At 39.5% G+C, this 18,275-nt stretch overlaps 1 protein-coding gene across 1 annotated transcript in view; it reads left to right on the forward strand.

The window, feature by feature from the left end:
- Positions 1-18,275, forward strand: part of SPTBN5 (spectrin beta, non-erythrocytic 5) — a 97,553-nt gene that overhangs the window by 59,802 nt on the left and 19,476 nt on the right. Inside the window, exons 39-51 of the mRNA XM_039552933.1 lie at positions 2,899-3,054; positions 3,671-3,862; positions 4,484-4,579; positions 7,279-7,397; positions 8,040-8,154; positions 8,816-8,929; positions 10,191-10,312; positions 10,945-11,107; positions 12,973-13,161; positions 13,936-14,013; positions 15,448-15,620; positions 16,684-16,774; positions 17,401-17,547. Of these exons, the coding sequence (XP_039408867.1) occupies positions 2,899-3,054; positions 3,671-3,862; positions 4,484-4,579; positions 7,279-7,397; positions 8,040-8,154; positions 8,816-8,929; positions 10,191-10,312; positions 10,945-11,107; positions 12,973-13,161; positions 13,936-14,013; positions 15,448-15,620; positions 16,684-16,774; positions 17,401-17,547 (1,755 nt within the window). The remainder of the gene's footprint in view (positions 1-2,898; positions 3,055-3,670; positions 3,863-4,483; positions 4,580-7,278; positions 7,398-8,039; positions 8,155-8,815; positions 8,930-10,190; positions 10,313-10,944; positions 11,108-12,972; positions 13,162-13,935; positions 14,014-15,447; positions 15,621-16,683; positions 16,775-17,400; positions 17,548-18,275) is intronic.

Raw genomic sequence — 18,275 nt, forward strand, 5'->3', positions numbered from 1 at the left:
ATGTATCTCTGACAGAAAATTCACAGGACTGCTAAAATCCTCTTGGTCGAGAAATTGTCTATGTCCTTCTAGAAATACATTCAACCCATTAGGTAGGAATACTTATGCATTTCTTTCCATCTCTCTGTAATTGTCAAATCAGTGCTTGGGCTGGTGTCCCCCTTCATTCTTGAATCACACACTTAGAGCAGAAGATTTAGCCCTGCATAGTGAGGAACATTTCCCTATTCTCATCCACTTTCTCCACATAAATTCAGCCAAGAGTTCTTTGGGGAGTTTTTGCTCTCAAGTCATGTGCTCATTTACCTCATCAATCTGGAGTCATTGCCTGCTGCTGTAGAATGCGAATGTCACCAAGGAATTAAAAACCAAAAATCTTACAGTAATATCTTTCTTTCTCTTTGTTGCATAGGATGGCATGTTTAATTTGATTTTAATTATATTCTAGGTGTGTACAAGTTCATGTGTGAGAATGGTTCCCACAGGAATGTTAGATTCAGAGATGAGTTTTGAGTTCAGTTGTGAAATCAATTAGGTCATTGCTTATTCTTACTTATTCAGAGAACAAGACCCATAGCTCAGGTCCCACTCCCCTGAAAACTCTCTATCCTGCAAGCATGTTAAGTAATTTCTATTGATATAACAGAAATTTTTGTGTCAGCAGAAATTAGTGATCCCTGTCATCATTAAAATTCTCCTAGTTACTCTCTAGAAGCATGGAGAACTACACACATCAGTACAATGACCCACAATGATTAACTCAGGAGATCACACACAGTTTACAAAATAAGACTCACCCTTCTAGAGTAGAAATATGGTGCTTTTGTCTGACTCACAGAAGTCTGACAGATTACCCTATTGCCAAGAAGTCTGTAGCTCAGTGTTAATGTGGAAGGCAAATGTGCAAGTTGCTACTTAAAAATATGTGTATTTAAACTATTGCAGAGAGAATATTATAAAGTTAAAAGTTTTGACTTCTAAAGCTGGCTCTGAGTTTTAACACTGACTCTGAAACTTGCTCATCATAGTAGTAGAACTTCCTTTCCCTTTCACCCTGTACATAAGAATAAAAAACCATTTACATCTTTATCTTAGGGGAGTGTGAGAGAGAATTAGTTGTTATCTCTAGATGTCTGGAGCAGGCACATCCCTTTATATGCTTTACATACTTCTGTCATTAAAAACCAGTTTAATTTACAAACAGTTTGTGCTCACGAGGTTACAGTAACTCATAGTTTGAAAATGTAAGTTTCTAAATTGGTAGTGCCTACATTTTTTATGATTCCCACAGAAATAAGCCTGGTCTTGTGCCTATACTGAGCATAACACTAGTCTTACTGTTGTCTTCAATGAAGTGAAAATGCCTGTCCAGACAACCATTAAATCTTTCCATAGAAAGATCTTGGGAAAACAGATCAGCTTTGCTTCACATCTGAATGTGGGCACAAGGCCAGCATAAGGATCCCTCACTCTCTAGAGCCATCTTAGACAAGACTTAAAATAAACCAAGCCACTAAGAGTGCAGATGTTCAGTCTGTCTTTAAAGCCACTGCTTCTAATTAAAAAGTAGGAGAGAAAATGACCTTAAAGTGGCTTTATCCTGGGGATTGGTTTGTTTCTCATTCTGACTGGATGGATGAGCCTCCCATTCAAATGAAGAGTCATGTAAGTGACATTGAAGCACTAATGTGTGGCTGGGAACAGGAGAAGGCCATCAAGGAGGGTGTTGGAAATGAAAGCAGCAGATAGCAGTGTGTAGTCCTGGGCAAGTTTGAGTCTCTAACTGTGCATTGGAGGGAAACAGTTTCTGGAGAGCATGCTGCTAGTGAAAGCTATTTCTGTTATTGTTTATAGAATCTCAGCAGCTGAAACAACATTTCAAATCATTAATTAACAGAGAAAATCCTCCAGCTGACAAGTCTGGTGTGCATGTAGTGCACAGTTCCACAAGGACAGCCAAGATATTTTGAAACTAATAAAGCTGCCCTTCAATTCGCAGCTCTTGTGTTGTCAAAACATTACATTACTTCAGTGCTCTGAGGACAACAGGATCAGTTACAACATTATGTCAAGGGTTCAGTTCCCAGTGTTCTGATGGATAGAAAATATTTCCTTCAGTGCTAAGGGTTAAAGTTCAGCAGAACTTAAGGAAAATTGTGGAAAACTTGCTATCCTATTCTTCATTTTATTCTGCATAATTTTAAATCCCCTAAAAAATAATTTCCTAAGAGAAACACATAACTTTTGCTTTGTTAGTGCTCATAAATCACCTGCTTTTCTGAATCTGATATTCCTGACATTTTGAATTCTACGAAGTATAAAAGCAAATACAGGTGCATTTCCTTTCAAATAATCTGACTAGTGCTTGGGCCCCCTCAGTAAATCTATATTTGATTTGCATTTTCCATTTACACCTCACAACACCACTGATATGAGGAAATGTTAAGTGCTGTTTTATAGGTGAGGCACTAAAGAATCTTTACCCAGTTTGCAGGTAGGTCAGTGGCAGAGATATCAGACGAAACTCAGCGCCCTAAACCCTCAGACTCAGTGGTCATAATCTCATTTTAAATGTGTACAGAGTTAAGCCTCAAGGATTCTCTGTATATAATCTAGAAGTTTGTATAATCTGTTTATGCCTTGTGAAAAAATCTGAGGAATTCAAGGAACTTTTCATTACTCCAGTGGTCAGATAAAAATTAGTATCTCTTCTACCTGCTTTTAACAAAGTAGAATAAGTTCAGAAACTGAAGAGCTGCCTCAGCTGCCACCTCCCACTCAATCTATCCAGCCCAGGCACAGACACTTGCACAGACACTTGCACAGACATATCCTGGGAGGGGGCCCCAGGCTCCCAGGTAGTTGTTGTGCTGACTTGGGTGTCTCTCACTGCTGCAGGCAGAAGATTGGATCAGTGAGCGCATGCAGAAGCTGGAGGATCCTTCCATACAAGACCCCAGCAATCTGCAGGACAAGATGAAGCTGCTGCAGAAACATCAGGTCTTTGAGGCAGAGATTCTAGCAAATGAAGAAATCATCACAGCTGTTAATAAGGTAACCCTCTCACTCTGTTAGTGTTTTTAGAGGTTATTACTGCTCATCTAAAGAAGGACAGATTGATGAAATGTAAAGGAAGAGTAGCTTCGTCATCACTTTTGCATCAATTTTCCTACTTGTGTGACAAGAACACAGTTGCTTTGCCATGGAAATGTAACACTGTTAATTTACAAGCTCCATCCAGGCAGCTTCCATCTTTCCTTATAGCCTAAATAGGAAAATACACACTGACTTATTCCTTGCCTGATGTGATTACTCCCACAAAAGGCAAATAGGATTTCATGCCCAATTTGTGAACATTCTTGTTGGAACTTGGTGAATCATATAGCTAAAGGGCACAGTCATGTGTAATACTTGGTGTTCCCTTTCCATGAATACCTATCTTGACAGGGAAATATTAAAATCCCAGTGTTCTATGATTCTAAATTCCCTCCAGATATAAAGCTTTCCAGCTGGCTTTATCATTTGGGTGATAAGAATTTATGTCAGTAATCTATTGTTCAGTCCAGGTTAGGAAGGTGAAAGAGTCCTCCTGGGAAGGTCATGCAACATGGTAATCCCATTAAAAATTAGTGGTAACTTTAATTTCTAATTTCTTCCTCTGCATGTGAAGAAAGGAGAAGCCCTGGTATCAAAAGGCCACCCAAAATCAGGAGAGATCCGTCGCCAAGTCCGCGTGCTTCAGGAGCACTGGGAGAAGTTGAAGAGAGCCGTGGCTGCTCGTGGAAAGATGCTGGAGGACAGTCGGGACTTCCTAGAATTTCTCCAGAAGGTGGACCAGGTGGAAGCCTGGATCAGGGAAAAGGCAAGTGGATTTTAGTATTTAACCCAAGCAGCACACTAAAGACTTGCTATTCAGCAAAGACATTCTGAAAAATGTGTCATCTTCCAGGACATTTGCTTAGTGATTTTTGCCTGGAAGAATCACGACATGTTCTACAAACAATATGAAAGGAATGATTCAACAAATTCTGTGGAGTCTCTCCATGCCAGAGTCAGTTGGGCAGTATTAGCCCAGCTTCTCATGTGAACTATGCACATGAACAGTTTGTGATAATTTGTGGCCATCTCATGTGTCTCTACTGAAACAGAGAAATGAAAGCAGATTAGAATGGAAGAGACTTGATGAATTTGGCAACTGGCTTTCACTCTCATTGTATATCAAATCTGAAAGTTTCTCTTTGTAGGAGTGAAGGAAGAATCACTTTTATTCAGAGGTTGCTTCCATAGCCAGCAGTAAATCAAAAAGAGAGTTAGGACCAAGTCTCATAAATATTTAAAGATCAGAAGAGACTATTTCAGAACCTGTAGGTCGGTGATTTATATACACATCATAGAACTTACTGCATCAGGATAAGCACTGTGAGTTGCTGTGTTCTTGTACTCTTCACCTAAATATTTGTCTGTTTCCTGCTTATTTCCCCAGGAGGTCATGATTAATGTAGGTGATGTGGGAAATGACTACGAACACTGCCTGCAGCTCAAGAAAAAGCTGAATGAGTTCCGTGGAGCAACATCAGGGGTAAGAGGTGTTTTCCATGCCCGTGCCTTGTGTGGCTGCAAGCAGCAGTTAATTTTCTGTTCATTTAGCAAATACAGTTCCAGTACTCTGAGGAGGTGTAAGATCAAAGTGATAGGAAGCATCATTACCTCAAAAGTCATTTAAAAAGACAGAATTTTCACTTATGCCTTCTGCTTTGAAGATGCCTAGGCAGAGCTGTCAGGCCCTCATGACACAACCTAACATTTCAGACTGCATTAAATGGCTGGAAAACTTGCTGTGTGAGCCTGAATTTGTGCAGATTTTTTTTGATTCATGTGGTCTGCAAAGTCCCAGTGATTTCCACCCAAAAGTGGTTTAAAAATGGCTGCTTTAGCCATGCTTGTTTGAATCTGAGGACTGACCTAGACCTCCCATGAACAATCCTAAAAAACAGTTTTCTCCTTTTCTATCCTTCATTTCTCCATTTCTCTCCTCCTGAGGAACAGTCTCATTCTCATACTTCTTCATCCAAATTAAGCACATAAATCTGGGGGGCCTTTGTTTATACAGCACACGTGGTTACTCATGAATCATAACATGAATAACCAGACATTTAGTAAAATAGGGAAATGGTTTACACTTCGGACAACAGCCACGTGACAAGACAGCTGCACACTTCACCTTTCAATGCTGTGATCTCTGACCCTCTTTCATGGTGCTGAGTCATGCCAGCTGCCTCTTCTGCCCCCAGTGAGATGTGCTAACTTAGGCACCAAACCTGGGGAACAGGGACCTCCTCGTCATGGGTTCAGTTCCCACCTTAAGACTGTGAGGTTGTATATTGAGGGGGATGCATTTGCAGCAGCCTCTTGTTCCCTCTGTTTGTGTGAACTGCTGCAGATGAGGAGTAAGAGGTCTGTGTGTCACACAGGAAAGATTACTGTGCTGATTTGCTAGTCAGGAAATTGTGAGAAAGATCTGGAAAGAGATGTGTTAGGAATCTGTGAGTGATGTTTACTCTAATGGAGTCTCTTTATCCTTTGTTTGCCTGTTATCTCATTGTTGATTCTTGTTAGGGCAGCTCCTTCTACTTTTGTTGCCTAATAGCAGAAGGAGACAATCCTCTTCTGTGCAAAGTAGCAGTGTAGATATGCCTGACACCAGGGAGAAAACCCTGAGCTCCCTGTTCCAGAGCCCAGCAGGATTTCGTGACCGTGCATTCACACTGGATTTGGATAGACAGCCAAGTTACTTGGCTACAGCACCAGGGAATTAGTAAATTGAAGAGGCATTCATTGTACTCACCAGCTGACTGTGAGCTAAGGGATTGAGCAAGGGCTCTTCTACAGCTTGTACCAGCCAAAAGAAGGATGATTAATAGGGCAGAAACAACCCAGTGCTCCAGTCAGCATAAGCCTCTCAATAGGAAAGTTTTTCACAAATTAAGGTAGATCTTACATGCCACAGGAAACTCCTGGCCTCAGACACTATCAGCTTGTAGCCACCACTCCTGTAACACTCTGAACATGACTCCTGCAGATGAAAAGCTGGGACAGTTATGCAGTTATGCCCTGATAGCTGATGCTCAGTTATGCAGTGCTTCCTAGGGTGATACAAACAGGAGGAGGCAGCTTCCGGCACAGTGTGTGCATCCATCCAGTCTGGGTTTTCCCACCAGAAAAATCTGAGATCAGGGTAGGGAGCAATCATCCTGCATTGATGGCTGCCAGACTTTCTATTCATTGTGCTGCTATTTTTTCCCAGGCGAGGAGACTGCAGGGTTTCTGAAGAATATCTGGCTGTCTTCTGGTTTCTCTTGTTTATTTTATGGCTGTGTATAGTAGGAAAGCATATATGGAAGCACACATACTGGTATGGATGCAGCATGAACAAAATACACAATGGAGTGAATACTTACATTAGCAGTGCACTGGCATCTTGCAGCTGTGCTTCTTTACACCAGTGATTGTCTCCCTGCTAAATTTGTGATTTATTTGTCCCAGAAAAATAAAGAATGTTTTTGAATCTTGGAGCAGTGTTCAGTGTTGGCCATCCGTAGTGCTCCAAAAGAAAAATTATTCCACTGTAGTCCAGATTATATGGGCAATGTGCAAATATTATCCATTCCATGGTATGTGCATGGGAAGCAAGTCACCTTGAAGACTTAGCACATGTTTTAAAATGCACTGATGTTGCCTTAGAAGCAAACACAGTGGCATAGGTTGTCTGGGATTCTCAAGGCTGTGTGGATTTTGAGCCTGTTGTCTACAGTACAGAGGGCACTCCTGGACAGAAGCTCATCAAGATAAAACAGCAAGTATGCCCAGGAGCCCAGGAGCCACAAATCACTACCTGTCTGTCAGAGGAACAATCTGCCACACATCAGCTGTTCCACAGCAGCCACCTGTGTAACCAGCACCTGCACCTGTGTTTCTTCTCCAAATGAACCCCTGCTGGAATATCGGCTTAGAAATGAGTGTCTGAGGGTCTGAGGGCTCTTACCTAGACCAAGATCATTGTTGCATCTAGAGCTATTAATGTTCCTTCTTGCTTTTACTGTCTTCTCATCAGGGACATGGTAACACCAGCAGTTGTAGTAGAGCAGACTCCATGTGTCTAAAATGTTAATGAGGTAAAACCCTTTCTTGTTGCTACTTCTGTTGTTTTTCACATCTCAGTGGAATACTCAGTCACAAGCAATTTGAACATGTACCTCTGTTCCCTTTCTCACTTTACAGGAGTCGACAGTGGACGATGCTCACATCAGGGCTATCAACGCCCTGGCCATGAAGCTGGAGAGACAGAACAAGGAAGAAACAAGGACAATCTATGAGCGCCGAAAGCAGCTCAATGAGAAGTGAGTATGCTTTCAAACGTTCTGTGTAAAGCAAAAGGAAGGCTGGAAAATTAGGTGTCTTCAGCTGAGATAAATGGAGGAACTGGAACATTTGTTTACTACTTTAATATCATGACTACCAAATATCAGACACCGCAGTTGTCTTTCAAGACTCCCAGAGCAGGTAGCTTAGAAGGATTTTTAATCCAGAAGTGCCAAAGTAATGTTTCTTGCCTTGGAGGCAAATACTCTGTTTCACATCACTTGGCACACAAGATTCATGAAGCTTAGACACTTCCATCTATTTGCCCAGCTGTCCTGGTGAATTGCCTAGGGCTTTTGCTGCTCCACAGCCCACTATCTAACAAACAAAAGCATGAAGGTATTGATGTGAGGTTATCGAGAGTTTAAGGAAACTGCATAAGTACTTTTTAGCTTTTAACCCCCATGCCATCCCGAAAACATGGAATAAATACAACCAGATAGTCTTCTCAGGCTAATGCTTTATCCCTGTGATGAACCTCCTGTTATGGGGAATTAGGAATCAATATATGAGGTAGTTCAGAAAACCTGTGTTTTTGTTTAAATATGAGCGTCATGAAACTCAGTTGCAGAAATCCTTACCTCTGAAATACATCTCTAAAATATTATTTCCAATTAAAGGTGGAACAGTTTTCATGGTAACCTGAATGCATACAGGAAGAAGTTAGAGGGAGCCCTAGAGATTCATGCCTTAATCAGAGAAATAGATGACATCACAGAAAGAATTACGGAGAAGGTGAGTTTTCTGATTTTGATTAATTCAAAAGGAAAAATGTTCTAGCAATCTTATTCATTCAGAAAATTGAGGTAAAAATGCCTATCCTGAATTATAATTTTGATATTAATGGAATAAAAAGCTATATAAAAACTAATTATTTCATCAATGTAAGTAATTACATTGATGGCAAGTGGTACTACTTAAGGTTACAAGACTGTTGGCTTGAAATTTTTATAACTTTTAAAATATATTTCTTCATTTTATGGGATTAAATTTCTTAGGATCCTGAGGGTCAAATTTATTTTTTATATTTTAATAACACACAACTGACAATTTCTGTGCCACAATTTATTGGGAAATATTTTTCTGGTTTGGGATATGAAAAACAAAAATGAAAAGAAAGATTGAGAAATGCAGGGAGGCACGCCTGTCTTTGTTTTACGTGTGAATGGCCAGAGGCACCTTGAGCAGGATTATGACTGTTCAAAGAGATGTGGATTCTTGTTTCATCTCTGTAAGGGGAGCAGGCACCGTGCTCTACTGACATTTAAAAAGACAATAAGAACATTCAAATGGCAATGCAAAGAGGTGAACGAGGAGACTCTTGGAAATAATTAAGATACAGATCCTTCTGTTTGGTGTCATCTTCACCATTTGCTCATTCTACTGCCTTCTCCAGAGTGTCTTGATACAAGCACTGGATTATGGAAAAGATGTGGAAAGTGTGGAAAACCTGATTCGAAGACATGAAGAAATGGAGAGAGAAATCAGTGTTATTAAGTCCAAAATGGAGGTAAGAAGTAGGGAAGTACAGAGGATACTGAAAAAATTTCACTTTTTCTTCTTGAAAATATGGTGCAAAAATCATTGTTACTCTTCAGATTGATTGGCAGGAATTTTCAGCAGTGCAAGAGCAGCATAAATTTCTTCTCATGACAATACCATGCTACTTAATCCTGCTTTATCTTATCAAATATTATTCTTCCTGATGCACCAAATCTAAGAAGAAAAGTCCCTTTTTAATGTTATCTGATTCTCTGGCCCTCACCTACAAGCCAGACCAGACTGTCCTGTAGACTTTGGGAAGTGTGGACTCCATTTTTCCTCCAGTTCCTGTACTGAGTTGAGCCAAAATCAAAACTTTATTTCTGTTCAGAACTTAAATGCAAGCCCCACGCTGCAGTAGGTTCCTGACGCAGACATCAAACAGAAATTTTAGGTTATAATAGCCTGCCTGATCCACTCCAGCTTTTTTTTGCATCATTTAGGACTAAACTTGAGCATTAAATATGGGTCTGAGCTCCTTTATACTTGTGTATTTTTAGTAAAAAGAAATACATTCTGTTGAATCACAGTAGTATAAATCCTATGACAGCCTCTCACATTTTTTCACTGTTGGCCAGTGTTAAGCCCTTTCATGTACAAAATATGAAAAACTTTTTCTTCACAATAGTATACAAATAGTGACAATATGTGTGATACCTTCAACACTGCTACTTTGTTAGCTAGTTCTCAAAGGAAACGTGGGTGATTACTAGAAGGCATAAGCAAGGTTGTATGGGGGAGATGGGCGAGGTTTAGGGCTGGGTTCTTAGTATAGTAACTGTACTTTTTATAAGGATTAAAACCAGCCTGGCATATATTCCTTTCTGCATAATTAAAATTCCTAATTTTCATCAACTTGATGGAATTTTGCAAGAAAGTTTTCAACTTTGAACCTGGGTTCATGAGTGTTCATTACTGTTCGCCACACTGCTCACAGAAGTTAGAATCAGCACTTCATTTTCCTATGTTTGTCCATATTCTGCGAAGCTGTTTTCTTAATTGTAAATTAACATTTGTGCATGCAAAGCCATGCACACAGATCTTTCCTCAAATAGATGTTTGCTCACAAATGCATGTGTATTATTTTTTCCATATTACATGTCCCTTTGTATATTTTGTTATTGTAATTTAATTACATGTATTTGAGAGCCAGGGTCTTAAAATGAACTATTTTTCCTGAAAGGCAAACTCAGGAATGAATATAAACCCCACTATAAATCTCTTTCCAGTCATTGGAACGGGAATCTTTCCGCCTTTCCACAAGGAATCCATCCATAAATGACAAACTGACTATGAAGCAACAGGAGATGAAAAACAACTGGCTACGACTCCAGGCGCAGGCCAAACAAAGGTGAAGACTTAGAGTGGTTTGAATATCTCTCAGCAGGAGCAAAGCTGCTCCGTGGGGTCTAGACCCTGCTTGCCAGAGGTCTTTTAAAGGTTTTTAAGGATTTTGTACTAAGTTTATAGAGGCAGCTAGACACCTGCATTGGAAAAAGTGCAACTCGATGCACAAAAAGTTCCACTGATGTGACTTTGGGAAAACAAATACAATGTTTTTGTGGTTTATCCCATTAAATAATGTTACTAAAGTACCTTCAGACTATCAAATTAAATCTATCATAAAGCCTTTGCGAAAGACTTATTTTTGGATGGTTCTAGAAGATTTTTTTCTCAAATCTTACCAAAACAAGAAAGGCTTAATCCTGATCTGTAATCATTGCTGTAAGCAACAGCCATGAAGGCTTTTTTACCTCTCTTGTACTAATGAACTGATGTAGAAAAGTTAGTAAGCATGTTGTCTCCAAGGCAGTGTGCATCTCCTGTGGTTTTGGTTAACATGAGGATTCTTAGGAACTGTAGGGGAAAGCTTGAATTTATTTCATTTGGCTTCTGTTAAGATACTTTCCTCTGCAAATGGGGAGGGAGAGGCAACTAGAGAATTATGTGTCAGATAATGCTGAACTGCACCTTGTGTGGCAGGAAGGAGAAGCTGGCAGCCTCGTATCAGCTGCAGAAGTTTAACTTGGAGATGAAGGAGATACTGGACTGGGCCCAAAACACCAGAGCTTTAATGGAAGCAGGGGGGCTGCCTAAAAGCGCAAATGAAGCAGAAAGTATGATTGAGGAGCATCAGGAGAGAAAGGCAAGTATCTTCTGTGGTTCCAGTTGAACATACTGGGAATCTTTCCCATGGGAATTATTTCCTGCAGACACAGCAGAATTTTGGTGCATACATCTGTCAATAACATGGTGAAAAACTGTTTGCAGTACCAAGCTGGGGCTAGAAGTCATATATACTGACAAAACTGTCTCACGGGTTGTTTGACAGCTTGTGTCTTTTCAAAAAGGCTCAGAAGCCCTATGAGCTCTCACCTGTACTGCTGTCCAAGCCAGATGGTGAAAAACAGGTTCAGTTTCACACCATGGTCACTGCTTATCTCTTTATTCAGATTGCCAAAAAAGTTAATGCCAATTAATCCTTGCTTCGAGCTAGATTTTTTCATGAGAACTTAATTTACCTGAGAAGAAAATAAGAACAGACGTTTGTTTCACACAGTAAAGTAAATTACCACTGAATGCTACACATTCAGCTCTGAAACACTTCATATCCCAGTAATAATTACCATACTAATGTTTTGGTGGCTAATTTGGCTAATACTTTTGGTTTCTTTTCTAAAAGGAGTGATATTTTAATTAACATTAGGAAAAAAGTCAGTATTTTACTTTTTCCCAAGAATCGCTGTTGACCAACATTCTCTTTGCAATTAAGTTACTTCTAAAAACCATGAATCATTGCTAATACCCAGTGCTTTGTGGGTCCCATTACTAGCACAAACAGTTTGTAGATTCTGATTAATTTTCTAAACCTGAATTTAGTATGAAGTACCTGAAATCCCCTCCTTCTTTAGAGTCATCCATTGTAACAATAATTTCTCGTACCACAGACTTAACAATGTTTTTGCTAATAATTCTTTGTCATATTAGAAATATCACAAACCACTGATGTAGTGCGTTCCAAATTTAAATGGTATCAAAATCTAAGTCTTTAATATCTGTTAGTCAAGGAGCCCAAATGCCTCTAAGGAGACAGTCACAGAGAAAAGAAGGAATTCAGGCATTATATTCTCAAGTTGACTAAACTAAAATTATAGACAAGACAAGAAGAGGGGGTTTTTTTATTCAGGTTAGTGGCTCTAACCAAAGACCTTAAGAGAGACTAGAGCTGAACAAAATATGCTAATATGAATTTTAAAAAAATTTGAATTACTGTTTTATAGCCGTGTTACCTATGATTGGGCAACAACACCACCCCAAAAATCCCTAAAAGCAGCAGTTCTAACTTCAGAAATAGAATAATACATGCCCTAGTGCTCAGTGAAGTCTATGAGTTAACACATGGTATTATTTCAGTACATAGTTATTTTCATTTTCAAATTGCATACATTAGAAATTCCACATTCAGTTTGGAGGGGTCATAATTGCTTGTTATACTTTCACCTGCAGGCCAGTATAGGGGTATAACTCATTCCTCAGAACAGCTCCAAAAGTTAAATATGTTTCCTTTTAACAGGACAAAATAAAGTAAAATCATGTATTTAATGTAAAAATCTGATGCCAGCTTATTTGTTGGGAGAGGAAAAATTCTAGGCACTGTTTCTTGAAAGAACCACTTTTATGTAGGAAGACTGGGGGTAGGGGTGTGATATTATAGATGTTAGAAATTGTGTTCATTTATATCTCAGCATTTTTTAATCTGTTTCTAGCTAAATCCCAATTTCCATTTGTAGGAAAACAGCTGTTCATAGACCAGTAAAGTCATTTATTGTTTATGCTTATCTTCTCTTAGGCAATTCTATGCTCTTCCAGTAACATAGCTCAAAGATGAATGATTTTCCATAAAAATACTAGTGCCAGAAAGTTACAGCAGAACTCTTCCCCTTAAGGCTTGTATTCTGAATAACTGGCTTTTCATAAACCCTTGACATCAACCTTAGTAATGTATTTTAGGAGGAGATTGAAGCCCGAGTGGAAAGATTCAATGCTCTCAGTGACTATGGTAAAGAACTTGCCAATGCTGGTCACTATGCAACCCCTGAGATTCACCAGTCCCTCTCCAGACTACAGCAAGCCTGGTCTGAACTGATCCAAGCATGGAAAGAGCAATATATAAAATTGTTTCAGGCACAAGATTTACAGGTGAGTAAAAAGACATTCAAGAGAGAACGCACATGCCACTGACAGTTTTTCTTGATATACATAGCAAATTTATGAGATGGTAGGATGAAAGATGTGCTAATAATACCCAGTGTTTAATCTACATTTCACTGGTTTCTGGAAGGCATGCTGAGCGCCAAGCACATTCAGTAGTGACAGGTCTTTGAGAAATTTTACCTCTACAAATCACAGAAATTTCTGTGGAATATGTGCTCATTTGTTTTTCAAAGACTGTAAAACTTAACAAAATTCAGTCAAACTCTCATACATCTGGAAAAAGACACATACTTATAACGCAACATCACTACTCTTCCAAATTCTATAACCTTCCCAAAAAAACATGGAACCAGACAAGTATTTTAAAAAAAAGAAGAAACATTTAGCACGGACAGAATAATGTATTCTTCCTGGCTTTTTTTTTTCCTAATAAAAGAACTATTTTGGCTGCAGTTTTCCAGAATTACTTCCCTGAAACAGTCATCTCACTTTAAAAATTTCTGCTCAGAGATTCTACAATGGAGAATGTCAAATACTTTAAATGAGAGCTGGGCTACTAATCCCATCTAAAACCACCATATACATGAGAACTTAAATTTTATTGTGTGGGCAGTTTCTTTATGTGTTACATTAATTTTTAAAATAGCCATGAATGCTTGTTTTTTTCAGTGTTGTCTGCTGAAGTCAGGTTAGCTTCTATTTTACAGCATTTCAGCATATTTTCATGTTTGTGACTGTTGGTTTTTTTCCCCTATACAGAAATTCTATGGCTACGTGGAACAGATTGAGAGCTGGCTCAGCAGCAAAGAGGCTTTCCTAGCTAATGAGGACTTAGGGGTATGTGCTCTGAGAAATTACAATTTTCTCTGCCATCAGTCTGGAGGAGAGGGGTCTGTGAAGTACAATTATGTGCTCTGAATCTTCCTGTGCTCTTTCTCCATCTGAAGTTACTGCTCTACTGTGTTGGTAGTTTAGGGTCAGATTTCTTTCCTTGATACTTTTCACAGGATGGGAATCTCAGTCCTAAGAGTAATGAAACAATCCAGCTACTCTGATTATAAATGAAAATGAGACTGCATAGACACATAGAACCCTAGAATAGTTTGGATTGGAAGGGACCTGAAAGATCATCCAGTTCCACCCCCCTGCCATGGGTGGGGACACCTCCCACTAGCCCAGGTTGCTCAATGCTCCGTTCAGCCTGACTTGTCTTACCTGACCCAGATACCTTTGCCAGCAGTGTGCAAGTCACCACTGCTCTCACTGCTGGCATAGCCAGTGTAGCTTAAATTACCTACCACAAATATCAGTAACGCTGCAATAACTGAGGCTGCAGACTGATGCCTGGGTTGCAAAAGCTGTGCAGGATGCTGGATATACATTCAGACACTTAGGTCACCCTACACCTGGTGTAGGTAGTGCTACTAAATTAGTTGTCTCTGCAGGAGCTACAATGATATCTGAGTTCAGTGGATTTACAGCCCCTTCATTACAGTATATGAGACTTAGGAGGACTCACCCAATCATATTTAGCTCAGAAATGTGTAGAAAATGCTCTGTGAGTAATTTCCCATCCGATGACTCATGTAAGCACCCAGAAGTTTAGATTTTTTTCTGACACCTTTGATGTGAGCTTTATTGCTTCCTTTAGAATAGTGGAGAAGCAGAGTTTACTGCAGTAACAACATTTTGACACCACTGATTCTATAATTAAAGTGCAGAGGGGTGCTGAAAAGAGAACTCTGAGTCATTAAGCTTGGGATTCACAAACATTACAAGAAGTGTTTCTCTCCAGATTAACTGTAATGTCAGACTTCAGTTCTCAGATTCAAATCTGGATCTGAGCTCTTCCAAATTCTGTGAGTTGAAACTGAGACTCTAATTTTAACGTCTTTCTGTGACATATTTGTTCTCTTAACTCTGATTTCAGTTTGGCATCCCATATTTGCTTTCAACATGGCATCTGTCTTAAGACTGATTTAAAATTGGGTGCTGATGTTTGAATTCTTGAGAAGTTATGTGTTCTATGCAGCACAACAATAAGCATGAGCAGCTAAGCAGCCAGCACAGAAATAATGGCCTCAGACCTTGCATGGAACATTATTTAGGTCCCAAGTGTCAGATCAATGCAAATCAATTCCAAAGAACAATAAATTTTCTTGACAGCTAATTTGCAAATGTGGGGTAAATGCCATTTACTTCCTGGATTATCAATGTTTTGGATGGAAAAACTCTGACTGAAAGCAGCTTCCCTTTGTGAATTCTATCTAGGACTCAGTGTCTAGTGTGGAGAGCCTGCAACGGAAACACGCACAGTTTGAAAAAGCCCTGGAAGCTCAAATGGAGAAAATCAATGAGATGGCTTCATTTGCTCAGCAGCTAACACAGGACAAGCATTATGACTCAGAAAATATCAGCAACAGATGCCAGGCTGTTCTGAGGAGGTGAAGTCAAACCCTTCCCATGCCAGCCACCAATCCCTTCTGCAATGAGACCCTTCTCATGTGATCGTTATCTTTAAATGATTTAAGAGAACTTATAAGCTGGTTTGCATTTGCTCAACTTCATGCTTTGCACAGTGTCTTCCCAAATTGGCCATATTTCATTAGGAGGCTTCCAAAATGCAATTAAGTGGAGGGGGAGCAGGACACAGAAAAAGGCAGTTTCTCTGTAATTCTGTATTCTGGCCTGGCCTTAGGGACAGTGCTGCAAACAGAAGGCCTGCCATGCCATTAAATACCTCATTATCATTAAATACCATCAAGAAAGGTCATTGGCTAGACAACCGCTTTTCTCTGCTCCAATGGGGTTGATCTTTAAGCCCCACTCAAATTATCCATTAGAGCATTTGCAAATTTTCTGATCAGATCTTGCCCTTTCATGTGAATTACTTTATTCCTACTAGCAATTTGCATATTGTTCATCTTAAACAAGCTCTGACAGTAAAAGCAGTTGTATTCACTGCTGTGGTAGATGAAAAGAGCTAGGTAAATGTTATGAAAAGAGACTGGAGATCCCTTATGATTTAAGTGAACATACTGATTTATTAATATGATCAAATTTGATATGATTTATTAATATCTCACATCTGCATTAATACAAATAAAGTGCTGCAGGTCCAAAATTGGAAAAAAAAAATTGAAGGATGGTGTAGCTTTGGTTTATCAGTGACAAACAGCATCATACTTGCAAGGTTTCCTCATAAGAAACATGCTGAGTTTACGTTCTCTTGAACCCTGAAAAACAATAACAGTGATTTCTAGAGGCAGACGTCATATATACAAAATTTGTGTGTAGTTTAAACATATCTATCTGCTAGCAATCTTTCCTATAGTGTCCTTGGCATCTTCTCTGACAGCCCAGATCAAGGGGGTCTTCATATTATGGACATCTCCTTCCTAGGGAATGGAGGATTAGATCATGTGTGTTTTAGAGGTGAAATTTGAAAACCCTTATCTATATAATTCACTCTGTGGCTTTTACTTCACACATCTGTCTTCATCTCAGAAAAGAGAGACTGCTGGAGAATGCTGCTGCTCGCAGACATTTGCTGGAGGAATCAAGGCTTCTGCAGAAATTCCTGAAGAATTCTTTTGAGGTACAATTACACAAAATTCATAATATTCTGGTTTCTTAAAACATACTGTGCTGCATAGATCTGAATCTCCAGACAGATTTACTCTGAGAAAAATCAAGGAACTGAGTCTGGAATGAGATAATATTGGGAAAGATGAGGATAAGAATGGATATTTTTGCATCTTCCCTCTAGTCTAGTCTAGTCAATGAAAGCTCTACTGTACATTGGATTACAGCAAAATACGGAACAAAGAAAGGCATTAAAAGGGAATTAAAAGGGAAAAGTGCCACCATTAAACAAAAACATGAGAAGACATAAATTAGTTCTTTTTTTGTGAGATACTGACAATGGGTTAGAAATAAGGGGATCATTGTGCTCCCCCATGCACACAAGTGCCCATGAATTTTCTCACTACATGGGGCCTGTCTAATGGAGACAGCTCCCTTTCCAGGCAAGAGGACTGGTCAGCAGAGATACAGGGGTGACTTCATGAAGGACAGGAGGAGCTTAGGGAAGCAGAACCTCAGAAGGACAATTCACTTAGGTCCCCACTCACTATTTCCCTGTTTTATACGTATAAGAGGAGAACCTGGCAAGCTGAAGAAACACTGGCGATTTTTTAAAATTCTGTTCTTCCCTCCCCCAAGGTGGCTGCCTGGATTAATGAGAAGAACAGCATTGCCCAGGATGATAGCTGGAAGGATCCAAGCAATCTGCAGACCAAACTGCAGAAGCACCAGACTTTCCAAGCAGAGATCATGGCCAACAGAAATCGTCTGGACTCCATCAAATCTGTGAGAGAAACAGGGGTTTTGGCAGGGGTGGGCAACTGGGATGAAAGACTCTGCAGACACTGTGAGTCACAGTGATCTCAAACAAGGGAGGGGGAATCGCTGTACCCTCACTGGCATTGTCCATGTTGCCTCTGAGTATTCTGGGAAGCTTATTCTTTTAGTCCATCAAGAATTTTCTGTGTCCAACTGTTTCTTCACTCTCTTACTATCTAGTGTGATCTTGCTATGCATATTCACTGTGCATGCAATGGAAACAGATGGGTGCTTGCAATAAAAGATTGAATCCACTTTAGGGACATCTCTCTGGGTGAATGACACTTTAGAAGTATCCTTGTTTATTTCCAGCAGAGAACCTACCTGATTGGATGTACAACTTTAACAAGTCTTATAAGATGTATCCAGCAAAAAGGATAAAGAAGAGTTTTCAAGTGCTTCCTTTGCAGAGACATGCTAGTAGGCGAGATATGAAGGAAGCCTGACGAGATTTTTCAGATATTTGGCAGAAGCTGTGATCAGATGATAAGTTTGGAAGGACAGACTGTTACATGTTTATTAATTTTATTTTCAGCACAGTGCTTACTAGATGTATTTTGCAATAGATTACTACATTAAAGGTAGATTCCCCCTCCAGATTCACCTGCATCCAGTCTTAGAAACGCCTCCTTTTCTCTTCTTTTCTCTTCTTCTCTCCTTTCTCTTTTCTTTTCTTTTTCCTTTTCTTTTCTTTT

Source organism: Corvus cornix, chromosome 5, assembly GCF_000738735.6.
Source record: "Corvus cornix cornix isolate S_Up_H32 chromosome 5, ASM73873v5, whole genome shotgun sequence".
NCBI classification, from domain to species: Eukaryota; Metazoa; Chordata; class Aves; order Passeriformes; family Corvidae; genus Corvus; species Corvus cornix.